Genomic DNA, 18,732 nt, shown 5'->3' with positions numbered 1-18,732 from the left:
GCACAGGTACAGCAGTCGTGCCTTTAGTTCCTCTCGCATGGTATCTCGGGGGGTGGAAAAAGCTTCCCAGCCCGTTGCATTGTTTTTTACGCATGCACCGTCTCGGCTATGCGATTCAATTCTTCCGGCACCCCCCAAAATTCTCAGGCATTCGTTTCACTACTGTGAAAACTTCCGATGTGCACATACTTTGTGCAGAAATCAATGTCCTATTGGTGAAGGACCCAATCGAGCCGGTTCCTCCAGCCGAGATGAGGTCAGGGTTTTACAACCCTTACTTCATTGTACCCAAGAAAAAAGGCGGGTTGCGACCAATTTTGGACCTGCGTACACTGAACCGTGCACTTTACAAGATGCCGTTCAAAATGTTGATGCCCAAAAGCATATTTCCATGCATTCGACCAAACGATTTGTTCACATCCATCAATCCCGAAGGACGCAGCTGCAGTGGCGTTTTGGTAGGGATTCCAAATTCATTGGTCACGACATGACTTGTAGGCTTAGTTGGTTAACTACGTGTGCTCTATCACATCATTTAGAAGTCTTTATTGTGTTTTTATAAGTGTTTATTGGTGGTTGTCATGACAAGATTTGTGAAGGGAGGGTATGTTTTGTTTTGATATTATCTTGTTTTAGTTTATCTGTTGCTGGAGTTGCACTTAGTTAAGAATTACAAACATTTTAAAAGCATTTTTAAACAACCATGATTTTCAGTTTCAGCTATTTTTGTTTTTTTTATTTGTATTGCTTCCATATTGTTATCTGTAAGTGTACCTCCTTGCAATCTTAGTATGATTTTGCACAGGTTCGTGGAGTATGTACACATATAGATTTGTTATTTGAGAAATTTTGCCGTATTTCGTAAAACGCCACCACTGGGTTGAAATCTGACTATAATGAAGATAATGGGGTTAAGCACATTGTTAAAAGCCCTAAGGTATCTGGTAATTAATACATTGGATTATTTTGTGTTAACTTCATCATTTTACAGCAAAACTGAACTCACCATTCACAGTGAGATGAACAGCAAAGTTTGAAGTCTTTAGTCGTCCGTGTATCTCTGCACTACAGCTGAACTCATCCTGATCAGATTCAGTAACTCCTCTGATAGTGAGAGAGTCTCTGTTTACAGTGTAACGCCCAGAGTTTAACACTACAGTTCTGCCTTTATACCACAGATATCTCCAGTTTAATGATCTGTACTGATCCTCTATCTCACACTTCAGAGTGACTGTCTCTCCAGTGAACACAGGTCTGTCTGGTGTTACTCTCACTCTAACTCTGGGTAAAGCTGAGGAAAGAAGGAAAATATTGGTTTAAAAACACACACCACAGACTTTTAAAAGATCACAGATCTGAATGATCAATTAAATAAAACAATATATTTCTGGTCCTTTTAAAACATTTACATAATGTTTCTGACAATTAACACACATGTGAGATGACTATTTTAAAGACACTGATGTTGAACTCACCCTTCACATTTAGATAAACAGAAGAGCTTGATAGTAAAGTTTGTGTTCGTCCGTGTATGTCTGCACTACAGCTGATCTCTTCCTGATCAGATTCAGTAACTTTATTGATAGTGAGAGAGTCTCTGTTTACAGTGTAACGCCCAGAGTTTAACACTTCAGTTCTGCCTTTATACCACCTATATCTCCAGTTTAATGATCTGTGCTGATTCTCTATCTCACACTTCAGAGTGACTGTCTCTCCAGTGAACAAAGGACCATCTGCAGTTACTCTCACTGTAGCTCTGGGTAAAGCTGAGGAAAGAAGAAAATTAAGTTAAAATCTCATCACAGATCTGTAAATCAAAAACCTGAATTTTCAAGAAAATTTTAATTGTCATAAAACGATGCCATTTATTGTTGACATTTCTGAAGAATAATATAAAAATATATTTCAGAAGTCAATGATCAAATAATCCAGCGCACTTGCATCGGCATAAATAGGTGCGTAGGATAATGGCAAAACCCAACATCAAAAATAACAATGAAACATGAAAAATTCCTGCACGCGATTTAAACTTGCAAGTAAAAAATATTATTTAAATAAACATTGTTACAATCCAATGAATTTTTTTTCAGATATTCAAACATGCAAGAAACAAATGTAAAATACAGTTAACCCTTTCCATTCACACATGAAATGGTACAGATATATTAACAATATATTCTGTATTTTTTTGGTGATTTAAACCTATTTTAAATAAATATGTGGACAATTTTAAATTTAATGTGGAACTGGACCTATCACATGCAGGGGTGAGCAGGTCACAAACTCACACGGGGTTAATTGTAACAAAGCTATTTTACACAGTTATACAAAGCCAAACAATCTGTGCTTTTGATCTTTTTCTTTCACTGTCAGAAAACGATCACTTGTGAATTTGTGAAAAGTTTTGATATGTTTTCCTAAAAATACTGGACAAAGAGGCATGATCAATTTCTTTATCCTATTTTTATAGATTTCTGGGTTTTCTAAGTCACCAAATCCAACCTTATAATATTTTAATCACCTAAAATCATTTTGAAACATGTCAACAACTCCTAGCAACTGTTAGCTTGAATTTGTTACAGTAACACACCGGTATACAATGATAATGCAATGAAAACAATGTAAATCTAAATACCTGTAAATCAGCAGAATTAATTGACATTTATGATTTTGCGGCCCTTTCAAAAATATTTCTTCACGTGTTGATGTATAGGATGAGGATGTTAGATGAAGAATAATGAATGAATGGATGTGTGTAAATCTATCTATTATATTTAGAAAGAGTAACAACCTCTAGAATAGTAGTGAATTATTTGTGTTCAAATATATATTTTTTTACCATGAACCCCACTTGGGGTAAGTTATAACATTTGGACTTCAGTCAATGTCATTGTATGAGAATGGTGGGTTCAACAAACAAACTTTAATTGTTCATTTGCAGCAGAGTTGTGTGTAAAAGTAATATTAATCCAACTTGAATATTTTGAAAGATCGAGGCAAAACCAAAGGTGTTACAGTAGGTTGTGCTCCGTTCTTTGGGCTATATATTCTGCCTCATGATCACAGATCAAATACTATTAAGTGTGAATGAAAAAATAATAAGTGCCAAATACTGATTTTTTTATTATATTGCACAAAACTGAAAGACAAATGCAAAGTTTTCCAAATCGCATACAAAATCATGTTTTTCTCCTTTATATTACTTTATAAAGTTTCTTCTCTCTGATATTTTCTTCTCATATGTGACCAGTCACGGAAAGTAGGGACACAAGTCGGATCTGGGCCATTTTTAGTTATTCACAGATTCTGAAAGTGCAGTTTCTAAGCTTTCCAACGATGTGTAACACATGGAAATCTGATAAGATGTGGAGAAGTTGTGGCCATTTGAATATAGGAACTCAGAAATACTCAAACCAAGAAAATCGAGACGAAAGGGACTCTTCTTTCCAACTGGGGGAGACAATAGGGCTCATTTACATCTCATTTAGCTAAGCCATACCCCCTGTAAAGCCATTTTGAGATACAAATGTTCTAGCATCATATGTAGTATTTTATGACAGAAGTCCAAATGACAACATGCAAAAATAAACATGACTTTTTACCTTTGTGTTGATCACAAGTCGAATTCAGTCAGATTCAGATTCAGTTTCAGATTATCCAATGACCATTTTGTCCACAAATGCGTATAATCCGTGAAATATAGATTTAACGTTATAGTCTATTGTTTACATCAGATTTCGCATGAATGTCTGGTAATACAATATAATATACAATCTGAGGACTATTTACATCGTAACATGTAAGGGTATATGATTACACTCCGTTAAACACATGAACCGCCTTCAAAGTTTGTATTTAAAATAGGAAGGTAGTAAAATAGATCATCCAAACAGCGCCATCGAAAACGTGACGTCCTTTAGAGATGTTACCAATCGCTCGCTCGTTCCTCCATCAGCCAATGACTTCATGGAAAATATTGATAGACAAAACATGTAGCCAATTATATTACGAATTCAACAATCTCTGTGTAACTTCTTTGTGTTTGGACTCATGCTGCGCTGCAAGAACTGACAAAGAGATGACGACAAAGTACCGCGAGAGCGAGTTGAAATTAAACTACTCCGTAAGATTTCTTGAAGAGCTCTCGCGGTACTTTGACATCATCCGACTGCGACGCCGCATAAAGTCAGTGACGCGGCTGACGTACGATGCGGCTGACTGTTATTTGTTCCGCCCCAGCTTCTTTTATTTTTCTTTTGTTCTGTGCGCCCGAGCTTTACAGTCTGGGGAGACGCACGCTCATAGATTGTAAAAAAATATGGACGACGCGACGTCGCCTCCCACCATTGTAATGAATTGAAGCCAAAAATGTCCGACCACGGTCGCCGCCATGTTACGTAAAAACGTCAGTTTGGAGCCGAGGCATGCGCAGAAGGAATCGTCCGTGAAGCCAGAGGCGGAGCCGCGGTATCAAACTTCCGCCCAAACGCTCGCGCGGCCAATTCAACTACTCCAATCATAACGACACGTCCCGTTTCTATAGCATCAAATTACAAGCTAAAATGAAACTTATCACAAAAATTAACACTTGAACATATATCAGCGTGATAACAACTACTTGAAAGGACCAAAACCATCTTTCGAAAACTTTTATTGGAAGTGTAAATATTTTTTTTATTTAGAGCAAAGTCTTATTCATTTGAATGGAGAGGGCGGGGTTATGACTTGTACTGCAGCCAGCCACCAGGGGGCGATCAAAGAGCCAGAGGCTTCACTTTTCAAGGCTTATGAGGCACACCCATGCACGCTATAAACTTGAAAAAAAACTTAGCAAACATGTCTGAGGAACAGGGCAGCCGCGTCACTACAGTCACGTGACTTCACGCTCTAGCCAGAAGAGAAGACAATGCTGAATAAAGTCGTAATTCTGCTATTTTTGGACCAAACTGTATTTTCGATGCTTCAACACAATCCTACTGACCCACCGATGTCACATGGACTACTTTAATTATGTTTTTATTACCTTTCTGGACATGGAAACCATACATAGATTTTCAAGGAAGGAGATAGAAAGCTCTCGGACTAAATCTAACGATAAAACATCTTAAACTGTGTTCCGAAGATGAATGGAGGTCTTCCGAGTTTAGAACGACATAAGGGTAAGTCATTAATTACATTATTTTCATTTTTTGGGCGAGCTATCCTTATTTAGTAGTCACGCTGTTCCCTTTGGGTGCGGAGGCGAAAACACAAGCTTATACAGTATGTAAATATACACACAGACAATGGGGGGCTTCTAGCATGCGGGGGGCTGCATGCTAGAATCTCTGGAAAATGAAGCCTATTTTAACCGCAAAATGTACGCTTTTAAATATACAAAAACTGCTATCTCAAACATGGAGAGGCTTCTTCGTGATCTCAGATAACAGATTCTGCAATAAAACGAAAAATTTTGGGGAAAAAAACTTTGTTTCTCATTTTCTCGGAACTTGTGCTGCCGACTTGTGTTCCTACTTTCCGTGACGGGTCACATATTTTCATTTTTTTTGTATGCTTATGCTGTTTTTCCTCTTGTTCCTACTTCCAAAAATTGCAGTTGAGAGTTTTATGTAAATCAGGTTGGGATTTAGATTCACCAGTGGTCCACTAGTTTTAGATTGACAGCTCCTACTCTAGCCAATCAGCCAAAGAGGGAGTTGACGACACTCCATGTGATTCATGGCTGCTGATCAATTTCGGATAGGATTTTAGTCTGCAATAATAAAACGATTTCTGGAAGGGGGTTATTCGTCAACATGGATTGAAAAAGCATAAAAAAACATGTTTCAAATTTACTTAGACACAAACCAAAAATGTAACAAATATTGTTTACTTTCATCACAACATATTCACACATATCTAAACTTATTTAATCTATTAAAAAAACATTGGCAATTGTTAACTACTAACCTTGATTTAAATTCTTTCTTTTAACCCATAAAAAAATTAGGAAAGGAAACCACTGGTTCTTTGCATTAGAAAATATTTTTTGTCAAATAAAAACTGGTAGTAGATTTTGAACAAATAAATGTCAAATGTTTCGTCAAAAAATAAATCAATCACATTTATTACTGACCTTTAACAGAGAGAGTCACATGATTACTGTCCTGTGAGGATGAGGGTCGTCCATCTCTCTTTCCTCTACACCAGAACTCATCCTGATCTGATGGTGACCTGATGGTGTAGCTGTTTCCCTCAAACACTGAAGTCCCAGTTCTGCCTTTATACCACACATATCTCCAGTTACTGTAGTGACCTATCTCACACTTCAGAGTGACTGTCTCTCCAGTGAACACAGGGCTGTCTGGTACTTTCACTGTAGCTTTGGGTAAAGCTGAGAAAAGAAGAAAACTAGATTGACATGAACACTCATACAACAGGACTACTGACATACTGCTTTTTGCACTTGAAAAAGTTAACTACATGTCATTATAAACACTTATAAATGTAACCCTGGGTTATCTGTTTAAAATGTCACACTGCTCATGATTTACCAGGGGTCAAAGCATGATTAACATTTATAAGATTGTTTGCATTGCTTTCATTCCATTCAGAAGACTGATTCGCTCATTTATTACAAACTGTCATGACTCTCAAGGAATGGGACCCAAATGCAAGGTAACGGGTGAACTTAAACAGGGTTTATTAATAACAAAAACCGCCCACGTGGGGGCAAAATACAAGACATAAACAGGAAACAATTACCAGATAGCTAACAAGACAATACACTGAACTAGACTTACTAAACTAGACTTACTGGACTAGACTTGATTATGAAAACTCTCAAATACAATGGACGTGAAGACAAACCCAACATACAAAACAATTCAGCACAGGACAAAACACACTGGGGCCTTAAATAGGAAAACTAAACGAGATAACGAGGAAGGGTCAGGTGAGGGGAGTTAACCAATAATTAATAATTAACAAGGAGACAAGGGGGCGGGGACAGAGAAAAGACACAGCAGCACACTACCCAAACAAAAGGCAAATGTGCTGCCACACAAAACATGGGTACCGCCACGATCCTGCCACATGACCATGAACAACTATGAATAACTATGAAAATTGGCAGGATCATAACAGTACCCCCCCCCCCCCTTAAAGGGGTACACAAGACAATGGAGAAGACAAGACTATGACACAGACTATAACAACAGATTAACAATAAACTAGGAAAACAAAAAGTCCAATGGTGATCAACATAAACCAAACACTGAAAAAAGTTCAAAAGGTTGGAGTCCAGGAAGGCTTGGGCATGGGTCTACACTGTTGCCGCACAGACGTCTGTGGCAATGGAGGCCACGCAGATGGCAGACAGCCATGGCGGCTGCACAGACGGCAGGGGCTGTGGGCCACAGAGAGCTGTGGCCAGGCTGATGCTGGCTGCGCAGATGGCTGTGGTGGCCGCGCAGACTGCAGGGGCTGAGGTGAAGCAAACTGCTGTGGTTGACTGCTGGACCTGTGGCTGAAGTTGCGCAGACTGCTGGAGCTGTGGCTGAGGTTGAGCAGACTGCTGGAGCTGTGGCTGAGGTTGAGCAGACTGCTGGAGCTGTGGCTGAGATTGAGCAGACTGCTGGAGCTGTGGCTGAGGTTGAGCAGACTGCTTTGGCTGAAGGAGGAAGATCTCCAAAAGCAGCCTGTCAATAAGTGTCCATGGTGAGTTTCCCGATACCTGCTGGGTCCCTGACTGGCTGAATCATTCTGTCATGACTCTCAAGGAATGGGACCCAAGTGCAAGGTAACGGGTGAACTCAAACGGGGTTTATTAATAACAAAAAGCCCACGAGGGGGCAAAAGACAAGACATAAAGAGGAAACAATTACCAGATAGCTAACAAGACAATACACTGAACTAGACTTACGGAACTAGACTTACTGAACTAGACTTAATGGACTAGACTTACTGGACTAGACTTACTGGACTAGACTTACTGAACTAGACTTGGTTATGAAAACTCTCAAATACAATGAACGTGAAGACAAACGCTTAGGTTACTCACGGTTCCCTGAAATAACAGGAACAAGCATTGCGTCAGTTAGCTGACGCTATGGGGGAAACTCCTGTTTACTCCGCGATTTATATATAAAATATAAAGAGGAACTATATTTTATGGCGTAATAGCACTTTTGGGAGTACTTCAACTCGCCTGAAAAGTCCGCTCCCCTTCTCACTCTCATTATGGGAGAGGGAGGGTGTTACTGCGCCGAGTCGAAGTACTCCCAAAAGTGCTATTACGCCATAAAATGTAGCTCCTCTTTTAAATCCGCTTAGAAAAGTGCTACGTTTTATTTTGTACCACCAAACTTGCTCGTATAACTACTCGTCTTAAATAGGAAAAACGTTGATGTGTTTGGCCACTTCTAACTTTATCTCTAAATGGTACCATTGAATGAATGGGGCTAAGCTAAATGCTATCGAAGCGTCGCAGCGCGCTCCAGCGCTTACGTGCAAGCACACAGACGATATAGGGATGTATCAACAATTCTTAGTTAAGGTAATAACATATTTTAATATTGAAAATGAGTAGACTATTCCTTTAACAGTTAATTTATACCATTTATATTTACTATCATGTAACTTAATCTGCTCATGGCTTGTGCAGTTCAGCCTACATACAGTAAGCAACCTCAGCAGACTGCACGCTTCGGATTGAAAAGCTTTCGCATTGTTTACAAACGGATGCAATCTCACGAAATGGCGGATTTCACTGTTGCATGCTGTAACAGTGTTAAACACAGTTATTCACTTATATCCTTCATGGCAACTTTCAGTAAGCCTGAACTGTTGTATCTTTTAAGTGTGTGCTGTAATATGATTCCATGTTTTCATGCTTATTTACAAACGAGTACACGTGACCTCCCGTAATGGCGGATATCTGTTACATACAGTGTTAAGACACAGTTATTCACTTTCGTATCTGTCATGGCAACTTTGGTTAATGCTGCACTGCGGGATTTGCTGTAAAATGATTCCATATTGTTTACATGCAATGTAATTCCATACATTGTGCTTTACACGCAACACAGTTTTTATGAGTGCTGCGTTACACGGAGACGCAAGCTTGCGCACATGCAATGTGTTTTTAAAGTTCATACGCGCTTACAGAAACGCGTTTAACCCTCTGGGGTCTAAGGGGTTTTTAGGGCCCTGGGGAAGTTTTGACATGCACTGACATTTGTGCTTTTTTCAGTTGCTTAAAAACATATAAATGGCAAAATTCTCATAACACTGCGTTCAGCACAAACTGGTCTACAATATTATATTATCAACATGTATGTACATGTTTGTATTTTTGAGAGAAAAATGTTTATGCATGGTTTTTGAAAAAGCTAAATTTTTAAGTCACTGATACAAGTCCACAAAACCCATTCTAAACATGTTTTCCCAAGACTTTTCAAAACAGGATCTAGTAGTCTAGAGTTTTTTCTTTGAAATGATGTGAAAATAATTTGGCCTACTCATTCACAAAAAGCAATATATTGATTTACAATTTCTAAGACACTTTTTCCTGGGAAAGGCTGTATGCGTGGAGGTGGGATAGCTCCTGAATAATCAGTGATTGACAGCTGAGGAACAAAAGAGTTGCATAATGAGCCACATAATGTAACTTTCTCTGTAGTAAAACCATGATAAGGTTTACTTGGGAATTTATAACAAAATTTTATATATATATATATATATATATATAAATATTTTCTATTAATTTCACAAGTATACCTTTAACAACCATAGTAATCATAGTAAAAGTACTCTTTTGGCCATCGTAAAAATGACAAAATAAAAACTGCCTATCGTTGTCTGGACTATTATTTGTGTTTTTGTAATCATTATAGTAGAAACACAACAAGGGACAAGCGTGTAAAAACGTATCAATGTTTGTTTACAGCCGCCGCCATTACCTCACGTGTTGATCATGAATGCAGTAAACGTGTGCACACGCGAGTGATCCTGTGTTTAATAAACTTGCTGTGCGGAGATATGCGCTTAGACGCAACTAAATAAGGATTGTATTGTTTGCAATCGCATATTTTATAAGAATACCAAAAACCGCGTCGAGTTTCCTGACTCGTGTGTTTGTTTATGTGTGTTCCCCTTGCATGAAATGTTTGACGGAAGAACAAAGAAAACACTCGCGTCTGGAGATACTGACACACATACGCAAGTAAATAAGGATTTAGATGTCGTGTTTGGTGCATTCGGATTAAACAACAAGGAATAGAGAGACTGGATTGTGAATTGCGTATCCATTGACTACAGGAGGCACGAGTCATGCATATGGATGTTTCTGCTCGTTCACTTAATGGCGCGGGGGTGTGGTGATCTGATCTCATTACAGATAATCAGGTAACAAGAGAGCGATGGTACTTGTCCTCCTTCTCATACAGTTTACACCGAATGACAATATATGTTTTCGATCTCACTTAAATCATTTAAAAGCAGACATTCCAAGCATTATGTAGATATTTATCTTTCGTTTCTGTGACAAGTATTCGTTAAGTTACAGTTCATTTTTCTGATGCGTTTGAGAAAGGACTTCACTGAGGGAGAGAGAACAAAACGCGCATCATGTTTATTTTCTTAATTTTGCGAAAAGCACAACATTCTGTTTTTATTGGGAGTGGACAGAAAAAAAACTAGACACTTTTTAACATTTAAAATGATGTATAAATCATATCTGTATGTCCAAAATCAGCAGTTATCTAAGTCTCTTTGCGGAGTGAATGAAAAATAAAGAGCTTGTGGCCCCCGCGCCGCAGTCAATCCCAGAGTGTTAAAACAGAAGCTAGACAATAAGGGGATGGGCATCTGAAAACAGCTTTTTATATAACTAATCTCTGCAGATGTTTATCTGAGATTTAGTTTATGTACAAGATAGTTTATGAATGTAGTATCAGTGATATTTACCCATCAGTTATATATGTAAGGGTATGTCTGTGGACAATTTATGCTAACAGCTGTTTATAACTCTCTTAGAGGTCTGCATCTCTCTCATCAGTACAAAACTATGAAGTGGAAAAACACTTTTTGGACATAAAGTTATATGGTAACATAAGCCACATAGGGGCAGTTTCCCGGACAGGGATTAGCTTAAGCCAGGACTAGGCATTTGTTTAAATATAAAACATAACTAGTTTTAACAAACATGTCTTACTAAAAACTAGCCTGACGTTGTCATACTCAATTCTAGTCAGAATTTGAGTCTGATGCCGCTCCATTGAGCTATAATTATGAGGAGTGTGTCAACCGAAAAATGCCTCTGCACTCAATTGGATAGACCTACGACCAATCAGAGCAACGGAGTGTGTGTGTGTGTGAGTGTATGTTGAAATTACGTCTTTGCAGCCTGACCGAACTGCTAGTTATTTCGCTACAATGACACTAACATTGTGATTATACTGAGTTAGCGAATGTACATCAACACCTATTATGTTTACAACATTTCGTTTATATCACAACATGAAGTATTTACTAAGTCATAGAGTAAGACTATCTCTTTCCGTTTGTACGTTAGGTGAACTTCATCCACGACAATACCCATTACGTTGGCTTGAAAATATTGGAGCCTAGCATGTCCCTCCACTTATTCAGCAACCACGATTCCGGGCTTCCGAAAAGAAGCTGACCGCTAATTATATCCATTGTTGCATCGCCGTGATAACGTTAGCCATTTCAGTTGCGACCAACTTTTGCAGAATAAGAAGGACGGCAAAAACATCAACAAATGCCCTGCTCGCGTTTCTCTGTTCCTCTTTTAAAATCAATGTCGATATCTTTTAGAACAGGATCAATGTCAGAATCCACACATCTGAACTCTACAGCGGCAGCCATTCAACACACGCGCTCTTTGGTGACGTGGTTCATTACGTTACTGTTGATTATCTGTCCATCATCGTATAAAGCCCGCCCTGACAATTTGATTGGTTCGACCAGCATTTGTCTTAGCATAGTAGCTCCTCAACGGAGAAACGCCAGACCGATCTTCCCGTTTTCAAATTCTTGTGGGCGGGGCTAAGATCGGCTGGCACCCAGGCTAACTAAAAACATTACCTGTGTGCATTTTGAGGCAAAACAAAGGGCACTGATGTATTTTAAGATATGTAAGTGTAAGTTGTTTTTAGTTTGGACAGCTCTCAAAAATGTTTTAGTCTATGACTAGTCTAATCCCTGTCCGGGAAACCGCCCCATAAAGTTTACAGCTCTGTTGTGTATCAGTTTCTTAGTTTATACAAAGTGTTTGAATAGGGTTTGTTTCCAAATAAACTGAAAATGTCCTACTGACCACCCTTTCTATTTTGATTATATTGTTAACTTAATAAACCTCAAACAAACATGTATACATTTGTCCTCACATTCTTTACTGTAGTTCATTCTCACATTCCTGGCTCATTATGCAGCTCATTATGCGAGTCTTTTGTTGCTCAGCTGTCAATCAATTCTTCTCGCATACGGGCCCTCTAAACAAAAAGTGTCTTACAATTTCTAAATCAATACATTGTTTTATGTGAATAAGTAGGCAGGGTGATTTTCATATCATTTTAAAGAAAAAACTCTACACTACTAGATTCTGTTTAGAAAAGTCTTGTTAAAACATGTTTAGTATGGGTTTTGTGGAATTATATCAGTGACTTAAAAATTTTGTTTTTTAAAAAACCACGCATAAACATTTTTCTCTCAAAAATACAAACATGTACATACATGTAGCTCATATAATATTTTAGCCCAGTTTGTGCTGAACACCGTGGTATGAGACACTTGCCATTATTATGTTTTAAAGCAACTGAGAAAAGACCAAATGTAAGAGCATGTCAGAACCTCTAACAGTGTCCCAAAATGGTCGGACCTCAGAGGGTTAAGTGAGTTCAGATTCACATTGGTAAGCTCGCTGAGCGCACCGTGGTGTACACATAAAACGTATGAGCGTGCATGATTAAGCCGAGAGAACCTGCGCTTGTAGGACAGGGACGTCTAAGCTGTACAATCTGACAAACATAGACGGCGAAGACCAGCCAGCCGGGTTGCAGATATCAAAAATAGAAACCCCTGTAGACCAAGTCCATTATGAAGCCAAACTCGCGCAGAGTGGGCTCTAACATATAGGACATAGCTCATAGAGGGGCGTGAGCCAATGCGATGGCTTCAACGATCCATCTAAATAGCCACTGTTAGCAACAGGCATACATAGTGAGTGATCGTCAAGCTCACGAAAGACCGATCTGACTATAATATGCGGCAGAACGATTTGTAGCGTGGGATTATACAGATACCACAATAGTGTGAACCCAGGTGAGCCCTCGAGCGCATCGGGATGAATATAGGTAGTATTATAGTGCACAGATCGGTGGGCTTTCCAAGCGTGCCGTAAATGTGTACTGACAATAAATTGCGTGGGCACAGGTGTACACTTGAATACATTGTGAATGCATATAGATGAATCAGAGTGTTATAGTGCACAGGCCGGCAAGATTCTCGAGCGCGCCGCCATGTTTCCTGATAATAAATTGTGCACACACGGGTGAACCCCCACAGTGCACTGTGAATGCATATAGATAAATCAGTGCACAGAACTCACCGTTAATGTGTACAAATATGATTGATGAACGTAACGTTGGGTACCCAACGCACCGTGAACGTACACAGATGAACAACAATGTATGTGTCACCAAAGGATAACACAGCCGTGTATACAGGTGAGCTCCTCCAAGCGCATCTTTAGTGTATATGCTGTCTCTCTAGGAAGAGAAAATAACAACCGTAAGACCGTGCTCGTTTGCACCGTCAGTATCGTAGTGGAGAAACTGAGGTGGGCTACGAGCGAATTTCAGCGAGAAAGCATCAAAACCATTTTTTTTCGGCAAGCGTCGATACAATTATGGACGGCGGGCCGTGTGTGCGTATTACTGACTGCTTGTCGGTAAGGCAAAAAAGTGTTTAGAGACACCGTACAGCCGTGGGGTGTCAATACACAGTATATAGCCAAACCGGGTTTTTTTCGGCAAGCATCGATACAATTATGGACGGGGGGGGGGGCCGTGTGTGCGTATTACTGACTGCTTGTCGGTAAGGCAAAAAAGTGTTTAGAGACACCGTACAGCCGTGGGGTGTCAAAACACAGTATAGTAAGCACGGAAATTGCTCTTAGAGGAATTAAATACCGTTCGCCACTACAGTGAGGTCGCATAACCGACAGTATTACACAGTATGTTTTTTGGATAAACAGCACACAGAAAACATTTCAGGGCAGTCCAGCCGAGGGGCATGAAGCTCTGTAATCGTTGAACACTAGACAGCTGCATTTAGAGGCAACGAGCCGTAAGACAGCGTGCTAACTCTAAGAAGCCGCTAAGAGATCTCGCCACTGCGGGGAAAGGAGGGAGGGACTCCGCGAGCGTAGAGCATGAGTGGGTGTGCTATGACAGGGCACAGGGGCCAGAGCCGCTCGTGCTTGCTTGTCCTATGCATCTATCTTAGTTCTACGGCTCCCCCGGTTGTTCATCTCAACAAGCGAGGAACGTCCGAGGGAAGCATGCAACACAGATAGAACAGCCATGCATCGTATGAACGGTATCACCCGATACTCGGAGGGAATTCATATGAACGTGCCAGAGATCTCGCCACTGACTGTGAGAGGAGCGAGGGACTCTGTGAGTGTAAAGCATGAATGGTTGCATTGTGACAGAACACAGAGGGGGTAGCCCGTGTGTGCTTGTGTATGCATCCATCTTAGTCTCATGGCTCGTCGCGTGTTCGTCTCAGCGAGAGAGGAACAGCAGGCGGAGCACAAAACATGGATAGGACAACCGATGCATATGAGAGCGGTCTATGCGTGGGAGGTGCCAGACCGGTGACGCGCTCGGAAGAAATTCATAGCAGAGAGGCTCACTCTGTATTTTTACAGACATTTACCAATAGGCTTCAATCGCGGAGTAAATAGGAGTTTCCCCCCATAGCGTCAGCTAACTGACGCAATGCGAAGTGAACCGTATTGAAAGGGAACCAAACATACAAAACGATTCAACACAGGACAAAACACACTGGGGCCTTAAATAGGAAAACTAAACGAGATAACGAGGGAGGGTCAGGTGAGGGAACCAATAAAGAATAATTAACAAGGAGACAAGGGGGCGGGGACAGAGACAAGACACAGCAGCACACTACCCACAAAAGGCAAATGTGCTGCCACACAAAACATGGGTACCGCCACGATCCTGCCACATGACCATGAACAACTATGAATAACTATGACAGATTGGCAGGATCATAACACAAACTAGATGTACTGTACAAGTCAATCCAGTTTGTTTACGAATGTGATCTCTCTCTCGTTTACCTCATATACACCACAACAAAGCAAAGGGACATTGCTCTGAAAGGGGCCACACCGTTCTAAAAAGGGTAGCACTACTCCACTCGTTACAACATGCTTCTCAAGAAGGGAGGAAGATTTTAGTGAACGAGAAATATGAATCATTAGATTGCTTAAACAAGAACGATTCGTTCACCTTAAACGATTCATTCATGAACGTAACATCACTAGTGATCACAGACATCAGATTGATCAGCACAGAGTAGCAGGGCAAAACACAACGCACGCACACAACATTATTCTGCAAATAACTAAAGTTTTATATTTCAATTAGAGATGGTGATAAAGAGCCAGAGTTACATACTACAGCTTTAAAATATTAATAGACCTTTGTTATGCGGTCTTTAAAACTGTTTTTAGGAGATGCCTTGAATGCAAACGCTGACTGCCTGACAGAGCAACAAATCAACTGTCTAAGCTTTCAAACACAGATTTAGTCCACCTGAAGGAATTAATTCAGACATGGAGTAAGCTGGATGTGCAGTGGGCACCAGAAGTATAAAGCTTTGTTCTCTATCCTGGGGTTAACATCTGACTTTAAAGAAGATAACCTGTGGTTAAGCACATTTTTAAAAGCCTTAAGGTATCTGGTAATTACTATAAATTGGATTATCTTGTGTTAACTTTTTTGTGTTTTATTTCATCTTACAACAAGACTGAACTCACCCTTCACATTGAGATCAACAGCAGAGCTTGATAGTGAAGTCTTTGGTCGTCCGTGTATCTCTGCACTACAGCTGATCCGGCCCTGATCAGATTCAGTAACTCTATTGATAGTGAGAGAGTCGCTGTTTACAGTGTAACGCTGTGTGCCTTTCCTCCACTGATATCTCCAGTTTAATGATCTGTACTGATCTATCTCACACTTCAGAGTGACTGTCTCTCCAATGAACACAGGTCTGTCTGGTGTTACTCTCACTGTAGCTCTGGGTAAAGCTGAGAAAACAAGAAAATAAGATCATCACAATTAATAATAAAACATAATCACTGACATAATGGGGTCATAACTGTTAACTCTGCAGTGCCAAATGTGTGCAGTGTAAAATAAAGCAATGTGGGGTTAATTCTGCTTCAGGTTAAATGATGTGATAACCCTGCATCTAAACTACAAATGTGAAATGATATTTTACCCTAGGATGGGTTGCACCAACAAGGATTAGGAAGAATTTGTGCCATTTGAATGTAACATTCAAGAAACTTAGAAAATAGAGACAGGAAAGTTACACTTTTCTCTTGCCGGGAGAGACAATAGGGCTCATTTACATCTCATTTAGCTAAGCCATACCCCCTGTAAAGCCGTTTTAAGACACGAGCATGGTGGCACGATTCAAAGATATGTTTATTATAACGAGTGAGTTTGGCTCAACATGTCTTGTCGGCTTTGAAGCATTTGAGATACCCTCCTTACCCTACAGCACACACAAAGACATCGAATACATGTGACAGGACAGAGGCTGATCGCTCAAAAAAAAAATTTGACAGCTGGTCACAGCTACCCGTGCTCGTATACTGCGATTCTCCTCTGTCGTGTGCGCTCCAGTCAGGAACTGAAGGTAGTAGTGATGGAAATTTTTGTTCATTTAGGTGACTCGTTCATTTTCAGTTCGTTCACCAAAATGATTCGTTCAGACTCGTTCACTGATTCGTTCAGTGACCATTTCTTAATTTTACATAAATACGCCAATAGGTGGCGAAGATGTGTGTCATTATGTGTTATAAGACAATGAAAGACTTTTTGCAAAAACTCATTAGTTTTTAATAAAGCTCAAATTGTGAAATACTAAGCATAATTTTATCAAGCTACAGAATATATTAAGACACTCGTACATAGTACATCTAATCTGGATTTGTTGTAAATAAAGACTCCCGTGCATGCCTCCTCTGGTTCAGTCAGTCATCAGATCCTCGTTCACGAATCATATAATTTCGGTCATGTCGTTCAAGACTTCGTTCAGACGCAGATGACTGATTTAAGTTCAGTGAAAGGGTGGATTAAACTATATAGATATATAAAACTATATTAAACAGAAATACCAAATTTTTCAACAGTAATTACCTTGCTTATCATTTGTATTAAGGTAAATAACGTTAGTCCGCCTAAACATGGTTACTATAACTTTACTAAAATAAAACCACATGATTCTTTTACAAGATTGTTTACGTTGCACTCGCTTTCTATACGATCTCTCTCATTCATTAGGTTGTAACTTGTACCAGTCATTCAGTTTGTTAAGAACGCGATCTCTCTCTCTTTCTCTCTCGTTCGTTCAGACTCAAAACAGCGGCTCGGTCAGTGAAGGGCGTATTCATTCAGTACGTTGAGCCAATCATATGCTCGGCCACAGCTTATACTCGATTGCCATTGGCTCGTAGTTTTGTCACTCCGTGCTCCTCAAAAAGGGAGGGAAATTTCAGTGAGCGAGAAATATGAGTCAATGGATGGCGTGAACGAGAACGATTCGTTCACCTAAAAGATTCGTTCAAAAAGAACGATTCGTTCACGAACGTAACATCACTAGAAGGTAGCAATGCTGACATTGCCGAGTCATAAAATCTTTCAGCCTGCGTGGTACTATTGTGTGTACAATGTGTGTCATGTTGTAATATCCACTCATTGCCACATGGTTGTAGTACGTTTTTACTAAATACGACAATATATGTCAATGCTAACCACCGGAAGTGTTTGATATTTTGAGCTTTCAACCCGGAGATGTTTTTAGTTCACAGCAACTGTTTGAAAATGTGTGTCACTTTCAACTGGTCAGTGTGCTTGCACTACACTTTAGACACTAATGAATGTTAGATGGGCCAAAATCTTTAGTCTTGGTACTTACAAATTTTCATTAAGACCTATGGTGGGGAAGGTATTTAAATAAATCACAGAAATTTGGTAGTCACATTTGTGGTGGTAGATTACAGAACTGCAGGCATTGTTCTAAAAACCATAGGTACCGTGGGTCCGATGCCCATTCCAGCTAGAACAGTAAATGTTCATGGTTTAATTTGAAACAACTAACAAAATTCTACCTTCTATTTAAATTTTATTGTGATAAATTTTGAGCTTAGGGGTGTTTGACAATTTTGTCATCATACTGAAGGGCAATGAAGGAAGACACGGCAGTGCTTCATGACAAATGTGTTGACACATCTCAATGTCCTACCACACTTCTCTGTTAATCTATACAATTGATTGTATTAATAGGTCTTTTAATGTTTTTTTATTCTGAATCATTCTTTTAGATTACCAATGTACAGGGGCGGACTGGCCATCTGGCACACCGGGCAGTTTCCCGGTGGACCGACGTACATTTTGGGCCGATCCATCT

General features: G+C 39.8%; 1 protein-coding gene across 1 annotated transcript in view; it reads right to left on the bottom strand.

The window, feature by feature from the left end:
* LOC129425551 (Fc receptor-like protein 5) overlaps positions 1 to 18,732 on the bottom strand; it is a 199,026-nt gene that overhangs the window by 56,656 nt on the left and 123,638 nt on the right. Inside the window, exons 4-7 of the mRNA XM_073856663.1 lie at positions 16,073 to 16,342; positions 6,116 to 6,373; positions 1,476 to 1,766; positions 1,007 to 1,291 (exon numbers count right to left, since the gene is read on the bottom strand). Coding sequence (XP_073712764.1) covers positions 1,007 to 1,291; positions 1,476 to 1,766; positions 6,116 to 6,373; positions 16,073 to 16,342 — 1,104 coding nt within the window. The remainder of the gene's footprint in view (positions 1 to 1,006; positions 1,292 to 1,475; positions 1,767 to 6,115; positions 6,374 to 16,072; positions 16,343 to 18,732) is intronic.

Source organism: Misgurnus anguillicaudatus, chromosome 19 (genome assembly GCF_027580225.2).
Source record: "Misgurnus anguillicaudatus chromosome 19, ASM2758022v2, whole genome shotgun sequence".
NCBI lineage: Eukaryota > Metazoa > Chordata > Actinopteri > Cypriniformes > Cobitidae > Misgurnus > Misgurnus anguillicaudatus.
The sequence above is the reverse complement of the archived record's forward strand: the minus strand, read 5'-3'. Positions and strand labels throughout refer to the sequence as shown.